This window comes from Stegostoma tigrinum, chromosome 9, assembly GCF_030684315.1.
Source record: "Stegostoma tigrinum isolate sSteTig4 chromosome 9, sSteTig4.hap1, whole genome shotgun sequence".
Classification (NCBI taxonomy): domain Eukaryota; kingdom Metazoa; phylum Chordata; class Chondrichthyes; order Orectolobiformes; family Stegostomatidae; genus Stegostoma; species Stegostoma tigrinum.
Genome location: NC_081362.1, coordinates 74,211,010 through 74,232,103, shown reverse-complemented (window position 1 = coordinate 74,232,103; position 21,094 = coordinate 74,211,010). Strand labels below are relative to the sequence as shown.

At 39.7% G+C, this 21,094-nt stretch overlaps 1 protein-coding gene across 4 annotated transcripts in view; it reads right to left on the bottom strand.

The window, feature by feature from the left end:
• The window catches only part of LOC125454947 (CAP-Gly domain-containing linker protein 4-like), a 265,594-nt gene that overhangs the window by 195,580 nt on the left and 48,920 nt on the right, over positions 1-21,094 (bottom strand). For 3 of the 4 annotated variants that reach the window (XM_048536323.2, XM_059648632.1, XM_059648633.1), the window contains exons 3-6: positions 17,213-17,352; positions 15,691-15,784; positions 12,621-12,782; positions 9,280-9,398 (exon numbers count right to left, since the gene is read on the bottom strand). In XM_048536323.2, coding sequence (XP_048392280.1) covers positions 9,280-9,398; positions 12,621-12,782; positions 15,691-15,784; positions 17,213-17,352 — 515 coding nt within the window. The other variant, XM_059648634.1, reaches the window with a different exon arrangement.

The following is a 21,094-nucleotide window of genomic DNA, read 5'->3' as shown; positions in this document are numbered from 1 at the left end:
CACCCTGCTGTAGGAAGGATATTATTAAATTGGAGAGGATGCAGAAAAGATTTACAAAGATGGTACTGGATATTACTGGAGGGTTTGAGTTATAAGGAGAGACTGGATAAGCTGGGACTTTTTCCACTGGACCACAGAAGATTGAGGGGTGATCTTATATTGGTTTATAAAAATATGAGGGGCACAGATAAGGTGAATGGCAAAGGTCTTTTCCCTAGCATTAGGGTGTTCAGAACCAGAGGGCATAATTTTAAGGAATGAGTAGAAACATTTAAAAGGGGCCCGAGGGGCAACTTTTTCTTACAGAGGTGGTTCATACGGAATGAACTGCCAGAGGAAGTAGTAGATTCAGACACAGCTACAACAGTTAAAAGACATTAGGACAAGTACATGAATAGGACAGGTTTGGAGGAATATGGGCCAAATATAGGCAGATGTGACTAGTTTAGTTTGATAAACTTGCTTGGCATGGATGATCTGGACCGAAAGGTCTGTTTCCATGCTGTATGACTCTATGACTGTAAATATAATTCAAAGATTTAAATGCAGCTTCTTAATGTAGTACCAGCTCACCTGGCCAGCATGTCTTCTTCCGGCCTCCATAGCTTGAATTTATCCAAAACTTGCACTAAGTTCAATTTACTATGTTTTTGCTGACCTATACTGCATACGTAAAACTCTCATCCTTTTAACTCCTACCATCACTTTACACCCCATTCCAGTATTGCTGCAAACCACTATGTACCAAGATATCTGTTCTTCTCCAATTCCGTATTTTAATTATTCAAACTTTGATAGTCATTTATTCAACAATCTTGGACCTGGGATCTGAAATTCCTGCTCTATACTTCTCAAACTCCATTTTCTCCTTTAATATTACTCTTCAAAACCTAACTTTCCAACCAGGTTGCTGATATTGTATCGCCACAACTCTTTATGTTCTGTGTAAATTTTGTTTGGAAATATTCTTTGAAGAACAATGGGACATTTTACTAAACCTTATAAAACCAAGATATTATTTTCAGTGAACTACAAAATTAATTAGAAATGCCATTTCTAATTGAATTATGTAATTATTGCAACTACTACTACCATCCTGATTAGTGATTAGTAAGTTTGCGGATGATACAAAATTAGGAGGGGTCTTGATTAGATGGGCAAGTGAGCTGAGGATTGGCAAATGCAGTTCAATGCAGTTAAGTATGAGGTGTTGCATTTTGGAAAGTCAACCAAAGTAGTACTTATAAAGTAAATGGTAAAGTCCTAAAGAGCTTTGTGGAACAGAAAAACCTAGGAGCACAAGTACGTAGTTCGTTGAAAGCGGCATCACAGGTAGACAGGGTCATGAAGAAGGCATTTAGCATGTTGGCCTTCATCGGTCAAGGCATTAAGTATAGGAGTTGGGACATTATGTTACAGTTGTATAAGTCATTGATTAGACCACACTTGGAGTATTGTGTCCAGTTTTGGTCAGCCTGTTATAGGACAGACATAGTTAAACCAGAAAGTGTGCAAGGAAGATTTACAAGAATGTTGCCAGGATGAGTAGCCCTGAGTCATAGCGACAGATTGGACAGGATATTCCTTGGAATGTGGGAGAATAAGGGGTCACCTTATTGAGGTATATAAAATCATGAAGGGCATGGATAGAATGAATTCATAAAGACCCTTTTTTCCTTGGGATGGAGAATTGAAAACTAGAGGGAACAAAAACAGAAGTTGCTGGAAAAGCTCAGTATCTGTGAAGAAAAAATCACAGTTGATGTTTCAGGTCTGGTGACGCCTCCTCAGAAAACTAGAGGGCATAGGTTTAAAGTAAGAGGGGATAGATTTAAGAAAGACCTGAAGGGCAACGTCTTCATGCAGGGAGTGGTGCATGTATGGAATGGGCTGCCAGAGAAAGTGGTTAAGGTAGGTACAATAGCAACATTTTAAAAACATTTGGATAGTACATAGATGGGAAGGATTCAGAGTGATATGGATCAAAAATGTGCAACTGGAACTAGCTGAGAGGGCAACATGGTCAGTATGGACCAGTTTAGCCCAAAGGACCTGTTTCCATGCCATATTACTCTGACTCTATTCCACAATTTCCAGTTTGTTGCACATCTGTTACATCTGCATCATCACCAATAAATTCCAACCAATGGCTGGGACTTTACAGCTACTTGTAGCAAGCTGGCAGGAGGAAGGATTGGAGGTTGTAAAATTAGGCATCATTCCCAGACCTTATCTATGTGTCACACTTATATCTAAGCCAGAAGCAGTACTGGGAAACCCGTCCACCATGGGATAATTAATGGACACTTAAGTGCTTCTCTCAGCATTATTGGTGACTTATGCCCTATCCGCCCTATTCTGACATCAGGGTCTGCCAGCCTAACACCACCTCCATCTGACTTCCTATGAACCTTCACATCCAGCCTGTGGAGAATTGCTGTTGGGGAGTGGATACAGTCAATGCAGTGGCCACTGCCACTGGAGAACTGTCAGCCAATTAACAGCTGGCAGTTAGTACTTCCTCCACGGATGGGGGCAAAAGACCTGCCTTGAGCCAACAGACCAATGGGACAAGTGAAAAGTGAATGGTGGGTTTGACCCCAACATTCAGAAGAATGGGAATGCTTGCCCCATCATAAAATTGAGCTCATTTTGTAGTATTCACCCCTTCGATTGTCAAAAAACTCAAAAAACACTGCGCACTGTTGTTGATGTAATATTGGAAGAAGCTAGAGAGGTTCAGTTTCCCGTCATCCAAAATCATTGAAACTACTCAAGTAACAGCAGAGATAGCTGGTCTGGTACAGGATGCCAGAAAAAGAAGAAAACCTCTCCTAAAAATGGTACCTTCCCCCTGTGAGAGCAAAATTAGAAAAAAAGTAATAAGTGTTGGATGACAAAGATCAAGAATGTAAAGATAGCATAACAAAGACAGAAACGGTTTATTTTTAATGTATGCTTAGAGATTTGTAACCTCCACATTCTGCTTTTTCATTGATGTTTAACAGTGCTACACTATTCCAAAGAAGGTCAACATTAAAAGATAACTGGTGACTGCAAAAGTTCCACTGTTGTATCTCCAAATGTCTCTTAGTATACATGGGAGTGCCAGCTGGGAAGAAGACCCGTGCATCTGCTAGCGGCAACATTCTGTCAACATAAAAGTACCTTTGCAAGCATACTGGATGATTGATAGTGATGCAAAGGCCTTCTGCCACACAAACACTGCAGTCCAGGCCTCTGCCAGAAGTACCTGATGTCCAGAGGATTCAAACACCTACTACACTTTAATGTACTTCCAAAACTGGGGAATAATTTGCCCCAGGATAAATAGCAACTGAGTAGTTCAGTCTAGAATAAAGCCTTGGCATAAAACAGTTCCATACTATCTTGGCTGTTCTTGTGCATTACAACTTGAGGGCTAAATTTTACTGTATATTGGACCTATTTTGAACCAACCCAGGCAGGGGAAATTATACTGCCCTCAGTCTGATCCTATTGACAATATAAGTGAGATAGTTAATGACATTAATTGGCAAAAATGTTGCTTTTAATTCAATTTAGTCTATTTTTATAACACTGAATAAATATATAGATAGAGATAATAAAACAGTGCAGAAATCGTACAGTCTCTTCAGATATAGGTGACTTCATACTACATAAAACTGCAGAGGACTAAAGAGTAAATTTGTTTTTACTTTGTACTAAAAATTTCCCAACTACTCTGGTGAATCCTTAACTTTCAAAAATTAATAAATTCCATAAAGTTATTTTGCAAAACTTTTTTTTTACATTACATGGTAAAACGATGCCATTGTCCCACTGGACCATCGGGCTATTTTCTCATTAGATGAATATGGCTGATGGTGGTTTAACCTGAGGGTGACCACATCTCAGGAGAGGGAAAAGGTTGAGAAGGACAGTCTTTCATGGTAACCTCAGCCAGTCCAGAAATACTATACTGTGGGCACCACTCTGCATCGCAAACCAGCTGTTCAGACAACTGAGCTAAGTGATCCCCTATTATACAGCATCACTTGTGAAACAAAGAATACAGGAATCAGAAAAATTAAACAAGAATTTAAATAAAGCAACGTAAGAAAATATCTATCTTTGAATCATTTGGGACAGTTTTGAATTTTGTAGCAGTGTGAGGGAAATGGAATGGAATGTGACAGGACCACTTGCTCTTGCTCATGCCTCTGTTTTCTCAGCTTACAGAAGGAGGCCATATGGAGATTCAAAGGGAGCTCCACTAATCAGGATTATAGACAGAGCATAAAACAGCAGAGGGCTACTGCCACGAAGTTGGTCAAAGCCGCAAGTTTACAGATCATCTGTAGACTAGACCACCTTCATCAGAATCAGCTGCTGCATTCAACTACTATAGTCCTAGTGGCAGCCCTTTACTTTAGGCTGCCTCAATATAAATGCTGAAACCATTCAGAATTTTTGCTCATTTGAAACTAAAAATGAAGCAGGTGTTTGAGTCATGAATAAGCTCAATAGCTTGCTAATTAGAAATTTCAAAATGGTGGTTGGTCCACTAATCTCCACAGCCACCGTAATTGCTTATAAAATACAGCTGACAAATCAGATTAATTAAGTAAAACATTACATTTGTATTCCCGAGCATGTAATTTTTCAGAAATCTTTTACTCCCATAAATAAGTCAGGGCTCCTAATATTTTAACGTTTTATCACAGCAATATTGCATTTAAGACATAGGAGCAGAAATTAGGCCATTCAGCCCATCGAGTCTGCTCCGGTATTCAATCATGACTGATAAGGTCCTCAACCCCATTCTGCCGCTTTCTCCCCGTAACCCTTGATCCCCTTGATAATCAAGAACCTATCTGTCTCAGACTTAAATGTACGCAATGACCCCGTCTCCACAGTCTTCTGTGGCAGTGAATTCTATTGATTCACCACTCTCTGGCTGAAGAAGTTTCTCCTTATCTCCATTCTAAAAGGTCTTCCCTCTACTCTAAGGTTATGCACTCGGGCCTTGGCCTCTCCTACCAATGGAAGTATCTTCCCAGCATCCACATTGTCCAGGCCACTAAGTATTTTGAAAGTTTCAATTAGATGCCCCCTCATCCCTCTAAACTCCAATGACTACGGTCCCAGAGTCCTCAAACGTTCCTCATTTGTTAAGCTTTCCATTCCTGGGATCATTCTCGTGAATCTCCTCTGAACCCACTCCAGAGCCAGTATATTCTTCCTGAGATATGGGGCCTAAAACTGCATGCAATACTCCAAATGAACCTATCAGAGCCTTACAAAGCCTCAATAGTACATCCCTACTTTTGTATTCAAGTCCTCTCAAAATAAATGCCAACATCGCATTTGCCTTTCTGGCTGACTCAACCTGCAAGTTTACCTTCACAGAATCCTGGATAAGAACTCCCAAGTCTCTGTGCACTTCAGACTTCTGAATTTTCTCCACATTTAGAAAATAGTCTATGCTTTTGTTCTTCTTACCAAATTGCATGACCTCACACTTTCCCACGTTGCACTCCATCTGCCATTTCTTTGCCCACTCTCCTAACCTGTCCAAGTCCTTCTGCAGCCTCACCACTCCTGAATACTACCTGTCCCTCCACCTATCTTTGTACCGTCTGCAAACTTAGCCAGAATTTCCATAGTTCCTTCATCTAGATCATTAATCTACAAAATGAAGAGTTTTGTCCCAGCACCGACCCTTGCGGAACATCACTCGTCACCAGCTGCTGTCCCGAGAAAGACCCCTTTATCCCTACTCTCTGCTTTCTGCCAGAAAGCCAATCTTCTATCCATGCAGCATCTTGCCTCTAACACCGTGGGCTTTCATCTTTCTCATCAGCCTCCTGCGTGGCACCTTATCAAAGGTCTTTTTGAAATCCAGGTAGATAACATCCATTGGGTCTCCTTGATCTACCCTGCTTGTTACTTCCTCAAAGAATTCTAGCAGATTCGTCAGGCATGACCTCCCCTCGATGAAACCTTGCTGATTTTGCCCTATTTTACTGTATGCTTCCAAATATTCAGAAATCTCATCCTTTACAATGGACTCCAAAATCTTGCCCACGACCGAGGTTAGGTTAATCAGCCTGTAATTTTCCATCTTTTGCCTTACTCCCTTTTTAAACAGGGGTGTCACATTAGCGATTTTCCAGTCTTCTAGGACCCTCCCTGACTCTAGTGATTCCTGAAAGATTACCACTAACATTTCCACTATCTCTTCAGCTATCTCCTTTAGAATTCTGGGATATAGTCTATCTGGTCCAGGGTGATTATCCACCTTCAGGCCAATCAATTTTACTAGCACCTTTTCCTTGGTGATGGCCACCATACTCAGCTCTGCCCCCTGGCTCACTTCAATTTTTGGGAGATTACTCGTGTCTTTCAAGGTGAAGACTGACGCAATGTAATTATTCAGTTGCTCGGCCATTTCCTTGTTCCCCACTACTATCTCTCCACCATCCCATCATTTTCCAGTGGTCCTATACCCACCTCTGCCTCTCTTTTACTTTTTATATACCTGATGAAATTCTTGTAGTCTTTATTTATATTACTGGCTAGCTAACCCTCATATTTAGTCTTCTCCCTCCTTACTTCTTTTTTTGCTGCCCTCTGTTTGTCTTAGTAAGCTTCCCAGTCCTCTGGTTTCCCACTGCCTTTCACCACATTATATGCTTTTTCTGTTGCTTTTATGCTATCCCTGACTTCCTTAGTCAGCCATGGTTACCTCATCCTCCCTGTACCATGTCTTTTTTCCCTAGAGATGAATTTTTGCTGCTTCTTCTGAATTACTCCCAGCAACTCCTGCCATTGTTCCACTGTCTTTCCTGCTAGCCTCCTCTTCCAGTCAATTCTGCCCAGCTCCTCCCTGATATCTCTGCAGTCATCTTTATTCAGCTGTAACACTGTTATCTCTGATTCTATCTTCTCCCTCTCAAATTGCAGAGTAAATTCTATCATCTTATCATCACTGCCTCTTAAGGGTTCCTTTACCTTAAGCTCCCCTATCAAGTCTGACTCATTGCTCAACACTAAATCTAGTACTGCCTGTTCCCTTGTGGGCTCCAGCACGAGCTGCTCCAAAAAGCCATCGCGCAGACATTCCACAAATTCGTTTTCTTGCAATCCACTATGAACATGATTTTCCCAGTCCACCTACATATTGAAATCCCCCACGATGGCTGTGGCTTTGCTCTTCTTACACATCTTTTCTACCTCCAGGTGTATCTTGTGCCCCAGATCCTAACTACTGTTTGGAGGCCTGTACACAACTCCAACTATGGTTTTTTCTAACCTCTGCAGTTCATCAATTCTACTCGCACAGATTCTACGCCATCTGACCGTACTTTGTTTCTTCCTATTGATTTAATTTCATTTCTCACTAATAAAGCAGCCCCACCACCTCGGCCCACTTGCCTACCTTTTTGATAGGATGTATATCTTTGGATATTCAGTTCCCAATCCAGACACCTTTGCAGCCATGTCTCCGTGATGCCAAGCATGACATACCTGCCAGCTGCGATCTGTGCCATGCTCATTTACCTTATTCTTTATTCTATACTGCATGCACTCAGATATAACACCTTCAGTACTGTATTAACCCTCCCTCTTCTCATTTTCATTCATTTTTCCAGTGTTTGATTGCTAGCCTTTTCAAAACACTCTGTCCTATTTGTGTCTGTGCTGGAGATATTAGTAACTTCTCCTGAATTTTCCTTCCCTATTTTTCCATTTAGTTGAATCCACCACTACAGATGCTCACCTGCAGCTTTTGTCCCCCCACAGGGACAAGTTTTACCATCCCCCCTCCCACCACACCCCAACCCCCCACTTTCTAGTTTTAAGTCCTCTTGGCCAGCCTATTTTTTCTTTTCGCTAGAACATTGGTCCCAGCTCGATTCAGATGGACACCGTCCCAATGGTACGGATCCCTCCTGTTCCAATACTGATGCCAGTGCTCTATGAAAAGGAACCCCTCTTGCCTGCACCACTCGTTTAGCCACGTGTTTACTTCCATTATTCTCATATCCTTATACCAATTAGCATGTGGATCCAGCAGTAATCCGGAGATTATAACCCTTGAGGACCTGTTCTTTTAATTTGGTTCCTAGCTCCTGATAATCTCTGAACAAGTCCTCTTTCCTAGTCTAGCCAATGTTGTTTGTTCCGGCATGAACCACAACAACTGGATCCTCCCCCTCCTGCTCCAACATCCTTTCAAGCCGATCAGTGATATCCCTTACCCCGGCACCGGGCAGGCAAACACACCATGCACACTCTTGATCCTGCTTACAAAGCTTACTATCTAGCCCCCTAATTATAGAATCCCCCACAATTACCACCTGTCTTTTTGCTCCCCCTCTTGAATGGCCTCCCGTACCATGGTGCAGTGGTCAGTAGGTTCATCCGTCCTGCAGCCCTTTTCCTCATCCACATAGGGAGCAAGTACCTCATAGCTATTGGACACGGTCAAGAGCAGAGGCTCCTCTGTTCCTGACTGCAGGATCACTCTACCTGCCTTGTTTACAGTCACACCCTGCTGTCCCTGGCCACTAATCAAATTTGAATTACTTAATCTACCAGATTTGACTGCCTCCTGAAACAAATTGTCCAGGTACTTCTTCCCCTCCCGGATGTGCCAAAGTGTTTGAAGCTCCTATTCCAGCTCATCAACTCTGAGCCGAAGTTCCTCGAGCAACCAACACTTGTTGTAGATGTGGTCACTGAAGTTCGCAATGGGATCAGCCAGTTCCCACATCATACAGCTACAATATATCACCTGTCTAGCCATTTCTACTTAGTTAATCACTTTATTAATGCAAGCTTAAATATTGATGAAATAGTGTAGTAGATGGACACCTAGCCCAAAGCTAAAATATATGCCAGAAGCAAAAGAAAAATGTTCAACCGTTGGCAACAATTTGACATAACTTGCCCAAGTATATTTACATAAAGGATGCTTTCCCCCTGCCCACAGGTTCTCCCTTCTCTGCAATGGGGAGTTTTGCTGGTATTACTTCTCTGGTTCTTTTCATAAAAACTGCATTGAGGTGTGAAGTGAATTATATAGTGCATTGATGTGGACTGTATTGTCAAGGCACTCCAGTTCTATTTCATGTTATTTTTAACAAATGGCTAATCTCTAAGTGTTCCAATTAACTTATTTTTGAACAGAGATTTGCATTTGCATTTTCTAATTAAATACAAATTCATTTGGGTATTTGCACTATTTCTGAAAACTGGGTCTGTTAATTTTGAAATACTACAGTTTCTTACCCTAAAGACTGGATTGGCTCCATGTTCCAATAAACATTTCACAGCTGACAAGCAGAGGTTTGACGCCGCAATGTGCAGAGATGTTCCAAAATTGAAATCGCTGCAAGTGGCATCCACATCTGTCAATAGGTACAGATTAAATATTTACTGACAACGAACGAAGTCATTAGGTTTTATTTGTAATTAATTATTTAGTTTTTATCATCAGATTTAGTTCACCACAGCTCTGAAAAAATGTTTTTACCACTCTCTCTCCCAATGTCAGTCCTCAGTCAGACATTGCATGTTATATCATAAGAATAATGTATATTGACTTAAATTCCAGAACATTATATCCTTCTGGAACAGTATGTCTTTTGTCTCTAAATACTAACCAATCTGTGAATTGAGTGATATTGTCAATTTTTGGGTAAATTACAAATAGTTTTGTACTCTAGGCCTGTGCATGAAATTGAAATGGCTAAAATACATTTAAGGTTGGACACCATTTATGAGCTTCAGAAAGCAAATGCTTGCAACATATATTAGATTATGCTCGACAAGATGAATGGATTCCTCACATCAATTTTCACATAGCGACACTTACAAATTCTAATCATAATGAAATGTTGCCAGTATATTTAATTTGGAAAAGACAGGAAGTTCTATGAACAATAAGCAAAATATAGATTGAACACTTTGGTCACAGTTAGACAAAATAACATGTAAGAGCTAAAGCAGGCCATTCAACTCTCAAGCATGTTCAGCCATTCAATGAGAGCATGGCTGAACTGATAACTCTCAGCTCTGCTTCTGTACTTTTTTGATTCCCTTCTTGATTAAAGGTCTGTCTACCAAAGCCTTGAATCTAAAGACACAGCCTCTACTGCTCTCTGCGGTAAAGAATTCCACAGATTACTACTATCTGAGAAAAGAAATTCCTCCTCATCTCTATCTTAAATGGGCAATTATTTACACTGATATTATGTCCTCTGGTCCTAGGTTCACCCACAACAGAATTAGGCAGTTCCCCTGAATTATTGATCTTAAGGTGACATAAATGTTGGATTATAAATGAGAAAAACAGGTAATAGTGAACATGTATATGCAGGTCCTAGTAAATATAAGAGTTTTTTTCATTTATTCATTCACAAGATGAGGGTGTCATAGCTAGGCCAGCATTTATTGCCCACACCGAATTGCCCAGAGGGCAGTTAAGAGTCAACGACACTTCTGTGGGTTTGGAGTCACATTTAGGTCAGGATGGCAGTTTCCTTCCCTAAATGAGATTAGTGAACCAGATGGCATTTTATTTCCTGAGAATCAATAATGGATTCATGATCGCCATTAGGATCTTAATTCCAGTTTTTTATTTAGTTGAATTCAAATTTCACAATGTGTCATGACAGGATTCAAACCCTGGTCCCTGAACAGGACTAACCGTCCAATGATAACACCTCTAGGCTGTCGCCTTCCTTTAAGGCAGCATTTCAACGAAGAGCAATATTATTACCACTGGTGCCCTGGCCAATATTTGTCAGTTGACTGATCACAAAAATAAATGATCTGGTCATTATCACACCGTTGCATGTGGGAGCTTGCTGTGTACAAATTGGTGGCTATGTTTTCTACATTACACCAGTGAATACATTTGAAAAAGTATTTCATTGTTTGAGATGTCTGAGATGAAAACTACTACAGGAGTACAACTCTTTCTTTTACTTCTTCATCAGAGAATGGAAGAAAAATTTGGTTGTGATTACTGATCACCGAATGGAACATTGAACAGGCCAGTCAGTTATTAATGGGGCCAATTAAGCACAAGGATGCATGTGGAGGGCACTTGACTATAAGAACATGTTGCAATGACATTTACAAATCAATGATTCAGAGGTGGAATATCAAGCTCATGTTTGGTTAATAGGCCATAAAAAAGCCACAGTTGCACCAGAAAGAATTAGAGAAGAATGCACAGGTTAATTATCATGACTAGAGAACAATGCTATAAGAAAGATTCATGTAAGTTTAGTAGGCATTCCACCACTGAAGGAAGAAATAATGTCAGAGGTTTAGTGCTACACAGCACAAAAAACTTGATTTATGATTGGATATTAACCACATGCATGTCCTTCCTCAGCATTTGAAAAGATGTTCAACATCAGGGTATATAATCTCATAATGATACTTCTCAATTATTTTCCATATCTCTTTGAGAATTTATATGTTAGATAACTGACGATTTTACCATTGTTTTACAAATTGAGTCTGGTTCTAAAGGAATATCCACAGATCTTTTTTATAAGACACAGCATGAAAAACCAAACATCACCAAGGACATTTGTACCATGATATAACAGTAAAGTGACTGCTAGCCATCATCTTATTTTTCTTAAGTTGGTGAAGTCAAGTTTAAGCTTTTGTATGAAGTTTGACATTACTTCAAAAAGGTTGGGACCTACAATAGGGTTTGTTGGGCACTGTAACCCTAAAAACAAGGTTTAAGTCAAGTGAAGGTTGGACATGGTTAGAAAGATATGTCAGCCTCCAACCCACTCACTTCCAGTTTTAATAGAGATGGGATGGGCCATACAACTAAAGCATTCGCTGAAGGCACAGAAGTGAGTCTGTTTCACAATGAGGCTGAGTGTCTATTTTATTCATCATTTGAAATTTAACTTTGGTTGGAATTCATAAGCCTCAAAAAACCTAGTAGCTAAACCAAGGCGATGCTAAATCAGATGGTACATATCTTTCCACCAACTGAATGAATTCAGCATGGACAATACATTCTAATGGTTTAGATAGTTTCACTCCCAATCAATCTTCCACATGAGACTTTCAGCCTCCAACCCACCACCAGGCCTCTGTCCTTTGACTCAGATTCTAAGCAGCAGTCATTCAATTAATTCGTTTTCACAAAGGGCGAATGCCTGAAGCAAATCAACTAAACAATGTTTCCTTTCACTGGAAAGAACATGAGATGATACACAAAGCCTCAGAATTATGAATTCCAGAGATAGAGGAAAAGCAAAAATAATCTGAGAAAAATAAGATAGTATTTAATTATTGTTCAATATGAGAGCAAAACAGAACACAGTGAGACTATTACTACTTCCAAACTTATGCTTTTAACATTGTTCTAGTTAATTCCGTGCCAAATATATTTTTATCTAGTACTCCAAAACCGTCAGGAGCAATTTATACTGCATTTAATCACAATTTTGTAAATAAGGATAATTACAAAAATGGAGCGTTAATGCCAAGCTTTATGAAACTTGTAAAATTCTAATTGTAAAGAAAAACAAGGAAGGAAAGCCTACATATATATATTCCCTTGTAAAATTAAGTACTTCACGGCCTACCTCCAGCACTTGCATCCTTTAGAACTACTCTTATCAGCTCAGGAACATCAAAATAAGCTGCATAGTGCAAAGCATTCATGTTTGTCCAACGGCTACGAAGAGTGACATCAGCTCCCATGTCGATCAACTGTGAAGCAAACTTGGCGGCAATTTCTGCATCTCCTGGAAAAATAAAAATGTAATTTAAAAAGAAAGACACTCTGGGATGATATGGTATAGTACAAATGATATGTCACCATGAAGTAATATGAAAGATGTCACTGGTTTTCAAGATACATTGGGGGAGCAACGGCAATGTTCAATCACAATGTTTAATGTAAACTTGCACAGAGAATCAGCGACTACAGAAACTTCACTAAATAAAAATGCAATACAAAAATATTTTCTCAGCACCTCTTGGGATATCTTCAGCCAAATAGACTGCTACTTGTGCGCTCAGATCATTTGGTCTAGTATAAGAATTATGCCCATGAAGCAAACAAAGTCTAACTTTCATCCTATGTTTTATGTCTAAAAGATATTACTTTTCCCCAAATGTACAACTTCCAACATCCCATGAGAACTAATTCTCTTGTTTTATGTTATTTTGAACTGTGAAAGTGTGCACACAAACTAATAAACAACACCCTCACTGGGACGGGGCAGGTCCCTCACTGGGATCAGATTCATCAGAGAAGAGGAAAAGATCAAATAGCTCTCATTTCTGGACATCACAGTGGAACGCAGGACAAATGGGGAATTCCTAATAACGGTACACAGGAAAGCCATACACGTTCACCAAGTACTGAATTTCAACAGCAACCATCCTAACACACAAACGAAGTTGCATGAGAACATTATTTAAATAGGCAACAACACACTGAAGCAACACAAAACTACGCCAAAAAGGAGTACCTCTTCCAAGTATTCAAAGACAATGGATACTCAAAAAAAACTGGGTCAGAAGATGCCTATTAAATGAACGACATCAGGAAGATACTCCCCGGCCTGACACACTCATCATGCTACCTCACATAAAGAACACATCTGAACTGATCACAAGACTCCTACAAACACTGGGCATCAGAGCAGCACATCAACCCTACGCCAAGTGCGCACCCGCACCAAAGGCTCATGATCCACTATGGACAGGGCCAATGTCATACACAAGATTCCCTGCAAAGACTGCGACAATCATTACATTGGACAGACAGGAAGGAAATTAACCACAAGAGTACACACCACAAACATCAAATGGCAACAAAAAGACATGACCAATACTCACTCATCTCCATCCACATGGATAAGGAAAACCACCAACTCGATTGTGCCAAAACCAGGATCCTTGGACAGGCGAAGGAGAGACAAGCACGGGAATTCCTAGAGGCCTGGTTCTCCACTAAGAAAGCCATCAATAAACACATAGAGCTAGACGCCATATACGCTCCATTGTGAAGGAAAACCGGAAGTGAGGTAATCCAGTTCAACGGACACCAGAGTTTAAATAACAGGTGAGAAAACACAAAACACAACAGCGCTTCATCGGAGGCTGCACTGATGATGTTACCCAGCAGGGCAATGAAATGTCTGCGCAACAACAAACCAACTCAGCGAGCCAATCAACCACAACATTCACAACCCAAGTTACATATTTACTCTAAAATCTTAAAGTGTACACAGTTGACCTTGTTCCAAATCTTTGCCAATACTGTTTTTAGTACTACATTGTAAGGTCTAACCATCTCAGCAACTTTAAAATAAAAAGGTGAAATGCTGGAGAAATTCAGCAGGTCTGGCAGCATCTGTAGAGAAAGAAACACAGCTGACTTCGAGTCTTCTTAAGAACTGAGAAAAGCTTAAATGAGAAAATTGATCATGCAAACTCACTGCAAGCTCAAGAAGACAAGACAGCAAAATCATTCATTACAGAAGATGATCTGTCCTAACTGGTCAACAGCCCACATAACTTCTATAAATATGTAGTTATATAACAGGTCACCAACTGGAAAAACTATATAACTATTCACTCTGTGAGAAGCAGTCATATATCAAGATATAGTTCTCTTTCTATGGTATATTGGGTGAGGACGGATTCATTGAAAGCAAGCTTTTTTTATTATCTTATTCGGCCCCATTCATTCAGCAGTTGATAAAATTACAGAGGTAGGTCCTGTCTCTGTTTTCATGTTGCAACAATTCCAACAGTCTTTTGTATTGGATTTATGTACTTTATCATATACATGTCTCAACATTAAGTGACTTTAACAAACTTTAATTTGACTGTCGAAATAGCAAGTTTTACCATTGATTCATGATCAGTCCACTAAATAAAAATGGGATGACTGGAGAGACTACAACAGAACCAATGACTACATTTTGACATTTTGATGTAAAATGTTTTGTCAAATGAGATTCACGGTGATTAAAGTGATTTTTCTCATGTGGTCTTCTGCACGTCACAACTTACACATCCTGGCTCTCCAGCACTGTTCTCACACATCCAAATCACGGATCAGGCAAAGTGGAAATGCTTGTCACTGCTGGGATCTTCCGGTATTCACATCCCAGGTGCCATTTTTGAAGCTCAGCTGCTCATCACTTCAGATGCTGCAAGCCAAGAACTGTTCCTCACACTATGATACTTTATCATCATCATTGAAGAAATGGTCCAGAAAGCAAAGTTTGCTCCCTGGTTTACAGACAGAAACCTGGAGGAACTGGTAGAGGGATATTGGAGAGGAGGACAGTCCTTTTCATGCTGACCAGTCCATCAAAAGGGGGTTGTCCCTTCAACACAGCCAGCCTGGACTCAGAGGCCCAGGGCAGTGCTCTGTCCCATAATAAAAGCAACAACCAGCAATGCAGGATCAAGATTAATGATAGTCTGCACTCCGTAGCGCAGAAGCTACGTCCTCCCTATGCTAACAGACTCTCACAGGGCAACCACTCTCATAGCAATCAAACTGGTTCCAAAGTAGGAAATACTCCTGTCAAGAAAACAGGCAAAAGATGAAGGGAAAAGATAATAAGAGGGTAAAAGTAAAATGTTATTGTATCTACAATAAAAGGAAACACATGATGTATAACTCACCAATTCCTTGAGCTCCAGCTTTGCAAGTGTAATGTAGTAATGTCATATCTGTCAATCCATCTCTGTCATTCACGTGGCATCCTCGACTCAGAATCTAAAGCAGTATTTCCAACAAAACAATGAATATACGGTTCATTTGCTTTCTATACTTAAATCCACACAAAAACTGATAATCCACAATGAATTGAGATATGTGGGATTGTACTCTTTGTTAAGATAATCCTAATCGTAATCAGACAACATCTTTAGATGAAGGAACTTGCTTGACTTTCTTTGGAAGAAGTTTTCTTTACAAAGTCACATGCTCTGACTCAGGCAATTCTAATATTCATTGCATTAAGGTGATCTAGTTGAAAGCAGCAAAATATCCCTTCACAAACATCTGTTCTCTTTAATTTCATTCCTTGAGTGCTCCATTGAAAAACCAACCTGGTACTATATATCTGGCACAAAGACTCATAGAATTTTAAGCACAAACTGCATTCACCGCAACTCAAGTATTCACAATCGTTTGCACTAGCTTTTAAATTACCATGCTACATCACACCACACTCATAAGACTGAGCACACACCAGTGCGAATTAATGACTACTGCCAGTTTCCACTAATCGCTACCTTTCTCAGAGTTTCAGGGACACTAACAGGTATATTTTGAACAAAAAAGTTTTTTTTTACTTTGTTTGATGACTATGGTATCCCAAACAAACTAGAAATTATTTCTGTGTGTTTTCTTAAAGTCCATTTCAACAATTCAAAATCAATTTATTTTCGGATATCATTTTCATATGTATTAAACTTTCTGTAAAGCAAATTATTAAATAAAAACTGTCTGGTGAGGTGTTCCATGGCAGATTTTACATTTGGTGATTTGCAACTAAACTTGTGCAGAAACCTGGGAAGGAAGGAAGGTGTACACACTTGTAAGTAAACAGCAACAAGTTTTATTGAAAATAGCTGTAAACAGTTCGTGGTAAGAGAGGGCATCTTATCTGCAGTTCTACAGATCCTGGATCCAAATCCATATGATCCAACATCTCTATAAAATAATTACTTTTACACATGCTCAACTATCCCCCTATATTTAGCTTGAAGCTTCAACTCATTGATCTCACATCAGTGATGTGCTTTAGACACACGTTCAAAAACCTGCCATTGGGAAAGCTTTTCAATATTTTACAGTCATCCCACAACAACATTTTTAAGAGTTAATGAAATACAATGCAAATCTCTGAAGATACTTTATAATAAAATGTTCAAAAAATTGAAAAAAAAAACAGAAAAATAATATTTTCCCTTTTGGACTGGAAAACCTGGTTGTAATATTAATGAGTTTTCAAGCAAATACAAGTGCAGGGCTTTCATATATGAGAGATTCTATTTTGGGGCTTTTGTCTATTCAAATCAACTGGTAGGCAGAAAAGATCAAGGAAACGTTATGTTTTATTCACATTACAAATTTACAAGCCTGCTAAAAACAAATTTTATAAAGTACAGTAAATACAAACATACAATTTTAGTTTACCTCATTCCCAATCACATCAATCTGTTGCTGCACTTGTGGGACCCACTGACGCAAGATAGCAAACAATTCTGAAACGGTTGTGTTAAGATCACGTAGTATTCTTTTGCATGCTGGGTCATGTGGATCAAAGAAGGAAAATTCTGAAAATGAAACATTTAAACAAAATCAATACTTTGGCAATGACATCTCCAGTTCCTTAATAAGCAATTTCGGACTGAGATAAGGAGGAACTTCTTCACTCAGAGGGTGATAAATCTTTCAAATTCTCTACCTGAAAGAGGTATGTAAGTTCAGTCCTTAAGTTCAAGGCAGCGATTTATAGGTTCTTGGTTTGTTTCTTATTCATTCACAGGATGTGAATGTTGCTGACTAGTCCAGCATTCATTGCCTATCCCAAGTTGCCTTGGAGAATGTGGTGCTGAGATGGCTTCTAAGACGACTGCAGTCCATTTGCTGTAGCTGGACCTATTTTTCGATTAGAATCATAGAGACCTACAGCACAGAAACAGGACTTTCAGTCCAAATGGTCCAAGCCGACCACAACCCCAAACTAGACTATTCCCACCTGCCTGTGTTTGGCCCACATCCCTCCAATCCTTTCCTATAGATATACTATCCAAATGTATTTTAAACATTGTAACTGTAGCTGCATTCACCATTTCCTCTGGAAGCTGATTCCATACAAGAACCACTCTCTCAGTGAAAAAATTATCTCATATCTTTTTTAAAATCTTTCTCTCCTCACAAAAATATGCCCCCTAGTCTTGAAATCCCCCACCCAAGGGAAAAGACTCAGCTTATCTACACCCTTCATTGCTTTATAAATCTCTGTAAGGTCACCTCTCAACCTTCTAGGCTCCATTGAAAAATGTTGCAGCTTATCCAGCCTATCTTTATATCTCAAACCCGCCATCAGGGAGGGAGTTCCAGGACTTTGACCCCGTGACACTGAAGGAATGGCATTACAATTCCAGGCCTGAGTGGTGAGTGGCTTGGGAGGGAACCCGCAGGTGGTGGTGTTCCCACCTATCTGTTGCCCTTGCCTTTTGAGGTGGTGGTGGCTGCAGGCTGAAAAGTTGTCGTCTAAGGAACCCATGCAAATTTTTGCAATGCATCTTGTAGATATCCCACACTGCCCCCATTCAGTAATGGAGGGACTCAACATATGTGAATGTGGTGCCAATCAAGCAGGCTCCATTGTCCTTTATGTTGTCAAGCTTCAAGTGTTGGAGTAGCATTTATCCGCTCAACTGGGGGTATTCCATCGCACAACTGACCTGTGCTTTGACAGGCTTAAAGGAATCAGGAGGTGAATTATTTGCTGCAGGATTCATAGCCTCTGACCTACTCTTGTAGCCTCAGTACTTATATAACTAGTCCAGTTCAGATGCTGGTCAGTAGCAATTCTAGGATGTTGACAGTGAAGGATTTAGTGATGATGCTACTACCGAACGTCATGTGGCAATGGTTAGCACCTGTGTGGTGTGAATGTTACTTGCCATTTTCGTCAGCCTGAGTCTAGTTATTGTCCACATCCTGTTGCATATGGGCATCAATTGCTTTATTATCAAAGCAGTTGTAAAAAGTGCGGAACACTATGCAGTCATCAGTGAACATCCACACTTGTGACCTTATAATGGAGGGAAGGATATTATTGAAACAGCCGAAGCTTGTTGGGTAAAGGACAGTAACGACATCAAGGAATATGGTAATAATGCAGAATATGATGGAGTTCAATCTGTACAAATGCAAGGTGATGCATTTTGGAAGATCAAAATCAGGTGTGAACTATACAATGACTGGCAGAACCCTTAGGAACATCGACATACAGAGGAATCTGGGCGTGCAGGTTCAGAGATCCCTGGAAGTGGCAATATAGGTGGATAAGGTGGTAAAAGAATACAGGATGCTTGCCTTCATTAGCCAGGGCACGTAAATATAAGTTGACAAGTTATGTCACAGCTGTATAAAACTTTGGTTATGACACATTTGGAATGCCACATGCAGTTCTGGTTGCCACGCTACCAGAAGGACATGGACATTTTGGAGACACTGCAGAGGAGGTTTGCCAGGATGTTGCCTGGTTTGGAGGGTCTTAGATATGAGGAGAGGTTAGATAAACTCGAATTGTTTTCACTGGAAAGAGGAAGGCTGAGGAGCAAGTTGATAAAGATATACAAAATTATGACAGGCAAAGACAGTGTGGATAGTCAGAAGCTTTTTTTTTTCCCAGAAAAGTTAATTACAAGAGGCTACAGGTCCAAGATGAGAGGCAGCAAGTTTAGAAGTACAGGGATAATTTTTCACACAAAGATGTTGGGTGCCTGGAATACACTGCCAGTGACAGTGGAGGAAGCAGGCATGTTAACAACATTTAAAGTGTACCTTGATAGACCCCTGAACGGGAGGCGAACAGAGGGATCCAAACTGTGTATGGGCAATAAGCAGTGGGTCTAAATAAGGACTAGGAATCGGCACACGCTAGGTGGGCTGAAGGGCCTGTTCCTGTGCTGTTTTGTATGGCATGATCAAGAATGGCAGTCAGGCTTGAAGGGCTTTTCAAAGAATGTGACAAAATTAAAATAATAATACCATGGGTGCATCTACAAAAGATGGACTGTAGCACCTCAGCTTTTTCTCACCACTCACTTCTCAAGGGTAATTTGGGATGGGCAACAAATGCACCAAAGCTCATATTCCAAGAAATATAAAATAAATCTACAGCCCAATGCACTTATCTCATGTCCCCATATATTGACATCCAATTACTTCAACGAAGTAGTTCCAATCCCTTAGCTACATACCAGTGCCCAATACTTAACACCAAGAGAAAAAAAAGGCTTGTCAAAATAGACAATATTTTTCTAAAAATCTTCTGTCATTACAACTCATGTCAAAAGTCAAAAGAAAATCTGACAATCAAAAGGACAAACATAACTGACACTGTTCATATATCACAGTCTCCTCAGAAAGGGAAAATGCCAGCTCCCTGAAAATCAAGCAGAGTCCAGAAATGACAATGTAAGAGTTAAAAGTGAAAAGAAATATTTACATAATTTTAAAAAAAGGTACTGACTGATTGGACTTTTAGGACCAGAAGACCGCGGAAGAAAATGTAAAAAACGAAGCGAAACACAATATTGAAACCCAAGTGTATCAACATACCTTTCAAACCACTTGTGTAAAGAAAATTAGAAAGGTCTTCAGCTAATTCAACTGATGTAACGAATAGAAGTGAATAAATTTAACAGCAGAGATAATGGGAACTGCAGATGATGGAGAATCCAAGATAACAAAGTGTGGGGCTGGACGAACACAGCAGGCCAAGCAGCTGCATGGTCTGCTGTGTTCATCCAGCCCCACACTTTGTTAAATTTAACAGCAGAGTAGTTTTTACAATTTTGCTGTATAAAGCAAAATGATGCAAAAAGTGATCTGCTGGCTTATTCATTCCTTAGACATCAGAAAATCTAAATCAGAAGGCATAAAGAGGTCATTTCTATACAGAATGTAAAGGTACAATCTGAATCTGAAAAAAGGATAATGAAGAATCATGACAACATGATACATGCTCACAATTTCTTCTGTTCTATATTAAGCTCCTAACAGGTGTTGACCTTTAAATCTCATTAATCATACCATTGGGAAGGCCAAGTCATGTTTGCAATTTAAAATATATAACATCTTATCCTACATGTTTAAGTTGTAATATTTTATTATTTACTTGTCATGATATTTATGTGATTTTCTTTTGCTAGCTTGAATAATTTTAGAATATACGTTCACTTTAGTGAATACTGATTCATCCAAGTCAAATGGATTAGGGGATGTACAGCTTTATTTGTCATTACATATAGTTGACTGTGTAAAGAAGATAAAGAA